The sequence below is a fragment of the Phoxinus phoxinus genome, assembly GCF_949152265.1.
Source record: "Phoxinus phoxinus genome assembly, chromosome: 13".
Taxonomy (NCBI): domain Eukaryota; kingdom Metazoa; phylum Chordata; class Actinopteri; order Cypriniformes; family Leuciscidae; genus Phoxinus; species Phoxinus phoxinus.
In genome coordinates, this window is record NC_136888.1 from 11,828,359 (window position 1) to 11,834,501 (window position 6,143).

General features: G+C 35.6%; 1 protein-coding gene across 1 annotated transcript; it reads right to left on the minus strand.

Annotated features, from left to right (window-relative positions):
• Positions 1-603: 603 nt before the first annotated feature.
• Positions 604-5,983, minus strand: cfl2 (cofilin 2 (muscle)). Its single transcript, XM_079632266.1, has 4 exons — positions 5,803-5,983; positions 3,597-3,904; positions 2,958-3,034; positions 604-1,574 (listed from the first exon to the last, which is right to left on the minus strand). The coding sequence occupies exons 1-4, from the start codon at positions 5,803-5,805 to the stop codon at positions 1,462-1,464; spliced, it is 501 nt and encodes a 166-aa protein (XP_079488392.1). The 5' UTR covers positions 5,806-5,983; the 3' UTR covers positions 604-1,461.
• Between the last annotated feature and the right edge of the window lie 160 nt (positions 5,984-6,143).

Here is a 6,143-nt window from a genome sequence, read left to right on the forward strand (position 1 = left end):
ATAGATAGATAGATAGATAGATAGAACAATAAATGGATAGAATAGATAGATGGAGATAGAACGGATGGATGGAATGATGGACAAAACAATAGATAGAACAATAGTTCTAAAGATAGATAGATAGATAGATAGATAGATAGATAGATAGATAGATAGATAGATAGATAGATGATGGATGGATGGATGGATGGAATAGATGGATGGAGATTAAACAAACAATGGATGGATGGATATATGGATGGACGGACGGACGAATGGACAGATTGACCGATAGAGGATGGATGGAACGATGAACAGAACAATAGATATAACAATCCTCAGATACAGTTATAGAATAAGTTAGATGGAGATAGAACAAATGATAGATGGATGGATGGATGAATAGACAGAACGATAGTCCTTGCTTAAAAAACTTTACAGGTTATCCTTGACTTTGATAATGTAATTTTTTTAAATAAATATGAATTACTGGTAATAAAATATGAATTAATATTAATATAAAAAAAAATTCATTAAACAACTCGTTCAACTACGCAATTGTGATGACTAAACACACACAGTTCACGCATGTAGCACAGGTCATTGAGGTGATGACACACTAATGAAATCAGACCGTTTAATTGAGCCAAGAAATCCATCCAAGAATTCCGCCACAAGATTTTATTTCAAAGTGGCACCTTCCTCGATCTCAAAAACAATGTTTCACTTCAGGCTGCAAATAATGCCATCATTACAGATAATGTTGTATTTTCATGTAGTGTTAAAAAAAACATTCCAAGCATCTCGGCCTTCGCGTTCTGTGGGGCATTCGGATCAAAGGCTGCAGTGGAGCAGTTCAAGCGCCATCTGTTTATGTCCATATGCGTAACAGGAATGAAAACTGTGGTAACTTCAATTCCGGTTTGACAATTCCAGACAGAAAGTCCTCCTTCAACTGGTAGTGTAAAAACGAAAAGTGCTTTGTTTATCTGCATAAACTTGACGTGTTTGCCATGTCAAATAAGCCAGATTTGGTAGAAGAGTTGAAATAGCTTCAGGCTTGTAAAGTGCTTGTCACTGGTTAATGCATTGCTGTGAGGCATTAACGTACAGCATTCTCATATAGTTCTCTGACAGCATAACAGAATATCTCTGAAGATACATGATAAAGATATCAACTGAGTTTGTGCTGGTTAATATATGTGAACATCCGAGCTTTCTACTGTCGTTTGGCAAAACACGCAGAGGGAGACAGAACGTTCTTTGGGGACATACAAAAACTAATATGAACTGCAAAATTAAGCTGGCACTCAGCTGGTAGAGTTTTTTTGTGTGTGCATATGTTAATGAGATCTCCTTAATGTGAAAAAAAAGAAAAGAAAAGGGGAATAAAGACAAACTACTATTCCTTCAGGATGAATTGATAGAGACAGCTGCTAAGATGAAAGCGTGTGGGATCCAGATGGCACATGGCTGTTGGCTCTACAACGGTCTCCCCTCCAGCGATACGACCACGCTTCCTCCCAACTTCTCTGCCAGGGTTGAGCGGTCCTGAATGTCGTCTAAACCATTAACCTGCCATTCGTGTTTGATACCTGAAAAAAAGATTTCTAAATAAGTATGTTTAAATAAAAACATTTTCATTTTAGAAATGACTTCGAAATGACTAGAAATGCTGTTTTTATTTCAATATGAACTCCTGTGAACGATTCTTCAGTGCAGAAAAAGAAAAGAAAAAAAAAGTTTCATAATCTTTCATCAAAATGCAATTACTTGCATAACATGTTTGAGCCAGTGTTGTTGTGTCCAGCTGGTCGGGATTCTCCAGCGCTGTTGCTCGGTGTTTGTAGTTTTCGAAATCAAGCTACAAATGACTTCTTAGTCTATGTGTAATAAACTGGGAAAGAAACTCATGGCTAAAGGTTGTAAAATTGGAAACAAATTTTTGATTTAGGCATTAGTTTAGTTAAAGTTTTTATACAGAAATACCTGAAAATATACAGCAGAATTTTTTTCATAGTAGTGATAATATTTCAGTGATTTACACCATCTATTCTAGACAATGGCTGCGCTCAAAATCGCATACTCTCTTGAGTAGGTACTAATTTTGAATAGGTAATTACTCCACGACCGCATGTTCTATATACATGTAGTATGAGTGTGTGTAGTATGTCATTATCATGTGACCTACCAGCCATTCCCAAATCCTCTCCCGTGGCCTCATGGGATATTAAAGTGCCCATCTTATGCACACTTCAGAATCACTCTGGAAGTAGTAGGTCATCCGGGTATATTTTAACTACTTTTTTACGAGCACAGTGAATTCAGACATGCTTCTTTTGTCACATACTGTTTCGTCTACTGTATAGTAGGGAAGTATGCGGATGCAGCCAACGGTTGCTTGCAGAAGCCAAGTATGCGATTTCAGATGTAGTCATTTTACAGTGTCTTTGTCGCTATAGTAATTACTGTACATTGTGCATAATTACACGCAACTAACTCTAAACCACACCCTAACCATAATCTTAACCCTAACCCTATAGTAATTACAAGTAGTTCATTATTATTACTCAGCACTTAAATGTATAATTACACAGTAACACTTGACGCCTTAAAATAAAGTGTAACCAAATGATCAGCTAATGTCTATTGCAGATATAGATATTCAAACTTCTGAATAACTAGGTTGCTGATGCCCAGTCAACTTGTTCTCGAGTGGTCACAGACTGGATTTGACCTTATGGCAGCCCATAGAAACAGACATTAATGAGGCATCTATGTGTGTGTATATATACACACACACACACACACACACACATATATACAGTATATATATATATATATATATATATATATATATATATATATATATATGGCTGTTACTATATTGCGCGTTTCCTGGAAGACAATCAGCATGCAGAACCCAGGATCTGTTTTTGTAAAGATGTATTTTTAGTTATTAATATGACAGTACTCACCTGTAAACTTCTTCTTAATGGCATCTTTTGAGCTAGCATATATCATCTTGCTTTTTAACGGCGCACCTTCAGGGGCCCTAAAGCCAAAATAACAATGTTCAATATGCATGCAAAACAAACAATAGAAATGAATTTACTTAGTGTAAGAACTTTTAACAAAGTATTGCAGAGTTCATTAGAAACAAACAGCAAGTTTGATATTTTTAACAGAAGTAAAAGACTGGCTAACTAAAATAAAATGAACAAATTACAAATATATAAATTGACAATCAATCAATGTTGGAGGGTCTGTTTTACTTCAGTGTAAAATATAAATATATAAAAATCACATATAAAAATGACATAAAATAACCTATCGCAGTTCGCTTGTTGTTCAGCTAAGAGATACAAAAAATTAACTAATACTTTAAAAAAATAAAAATAGCTTTTCCAAAAATTTAAAATTCTAAATTCTAAAAATTCGAAAAATTCTAAAAATCTAAATTCTAAAATATATATATTTTTTAATTAAAAATTAACTAAATTAAAAAATGCATAAATAAATGTGTGAATAAACAGATAAATGCATAAATATATACAAAAATAAATCTGAATAATTTTTCTAAACTATAACAATCTTTCCAGACAGACAATACCTACCAAAATATAAATACCAAGTCTTCTTTCTTAGACTCGTTCGTTTCATAAGTGGCATCATACAAGCCGTATCTGCAGTCATTCAGAGGTAGGAGCTTGACGAAGCAGGCGTAGGGGTCGTCGACAGATTCTCCGATGTCTCCCACTAAGATCTGCTTGCCCTCCTCTACGATGATCTTCTTCTTGTCTTCGCTGAGGCAGAACAGCACTGCCTTTTTGCGCTTTTTCACCTCGTCTGAGCCCGAGGACTTCCGCACTTTCATGTCATTGAAGACTTTGAGCACTTCATCATTGACTGTGACACCAGAGGCCTGTGATGGGGTGAATACGGTCGATTGAGATGAATTATACAAGTCTGTAGGTCCATACGTGGATGTTAGTAGCAGAATCACCAGCATCATAATACATATCCATAGTAAAAAATAACGGCCGGGCAATATTAGAAGTAACAAGGCGTCAGATTTGGCATTGACTGATCCAGTGCTGCTCACAAACCCTGACTCACGCATAGCCAGCTGGTCTGTCACCACAGTTCAAATCTCTCACTCCCGTTCCAAAATGGACTGGAAGGCCAAGTCATAGTGGGGTGCCTGGGCCACGATACAACTATGAGCTCCTCCTGGGACTTTTTAAAGACATTTGGATTCATGATCAATGATACGCCAATGAAACGGGGCCCTCGGAAGGTTGAAACTCAGTTCATTAATCCCATTCGAACAAACCAGTGCTTGATGTTTATGAACTTCTGTCTCTACACTAACCACATCATGCCATTTTAAGATTTATTCCTTAAAACATACTGGTAACTAACTTATTACCGTGTATTTTTATCTGCTAGCAACTATTCTTATACTTACTAGTATACTGGTAATTATTTAATGTAGTACTTATTAGATATTATTAGAGGACTATTAAATATGTTAAAACAAGATATTCGTAAGCAATGCTGATTACTTACTATAGATTTGAATAATTTTCAGAACTTAGATACTTCTTATTCTTCGTTACTGTTAACTATTCTAATCGCACTGCAATGAAAAAAATTTTTTTCTTGTTTTTTTTAGTAGGCTACAAATATCTAAAACATTCTTAAATCAACATATGCAAAAAATACTTAAGATGTTAAGTCTTGTTTTCTGAAACAATTACCAAAATTAAGTGACTTTTTTTTTCTAAATAAGTCAAATTAAAATGAGAAATCTCAAAGTTTAAAAAAATCTGGCAATTCGAAGGGAAAACAAGATTATTTTTCTTACCTCACTAAGCTATATATTTTTTAAAAACACTTCATTATGATACTTAAAATATTAAGTCTTGTTTCTCAAGCAAATGTATATTGATTTAAGAATGTTTAGATATTTTACTGTAAAACATAGCGTAAATTGCTAGTTATGGCATTTTTTTAAGCAGTTAAGTGCTATGGAGTTGTGTCAATCAGAAATCAAGTAGCTCCTCACTAGTTCCTATTCCGCATTTACTAGTAACTATATATTTTTTTGTATCTATTTAATAAATAAATACTATCAATTATTGTAATATACAAGTATCTAAAGTACTAGTGGCGCATGCGCAGAGACGCGCTCTGAGCAGCTGGTGTAGACGTCCGACTCTCTCTCTCTCTCTCTCTCTCTCTCTCTCTCTCTCTCTCTCTCTCTCTCTCTCTCTCTCTCTCTCTCACACACACACACACACACACACACACTATGGCCACTAAATCCTATTGAATCATAAGTAGCCTAATTCAATTGTAAGGACACATAATAGTCGTCTCATGGCATGAAACAGCTCATTCAGATCTGATTATACGCGTTTGTGTCCATCATTATAGTCCCGGTCATTTATTTCTCCAGCGTCCGTGAGTAAAAGTTGGAGGCATGCGCTGAGAGTGATTAAAGCACCGGCTAAAATTAGCTTAAAATGGCTGCCTCTGGCTATAGGCCTGATATATAGATTTATAGCGAATTAAAACTGATTTCAGAAACCACAAAATAAACTTGGAGCCGAATAAAGCATTATATTTTTCAGCTGGAGCGCACACAATCACGGATCTGCAAGAGCGCCACAGCGCCGCAATACAGATCCTGCCAGAGATGAAAACGTGACAGTTGCTGGACAAAAGTTTGACAGAAAGAGTTTCAAAATAACATTATAACATCTGTTATGAATTAAGAATTGACCACGTGTGAGGAAAAAAAAAGCCTGTCCTTACCATGCTGTCCGATGAATCAATGAACGATTATTTTCTTGGTACTTCTATCTGTGAATGTGAACAGCCGAGACAGTGTGAGTGTGTGTGTGTGAAAGAGAGAGAGAGAAAGAGAGAGAGACAGACATCACTGCACAGCCGCAGTGAAGGACTACTCGAGCATATGCACTGTCATTCACTGTCTTTGGGACAGTTGGCAAGAGATATCATAAATATGAATTACAGCAGTCACTTAAATATAGCCTAATCAAAATATAATGCAAATTGTTTCAACTTTTAAATCATGAACGTTACATTATAGTCAGAAGTTTTGCTCTACCCTAAAGCAAAATCTATCAGATGAC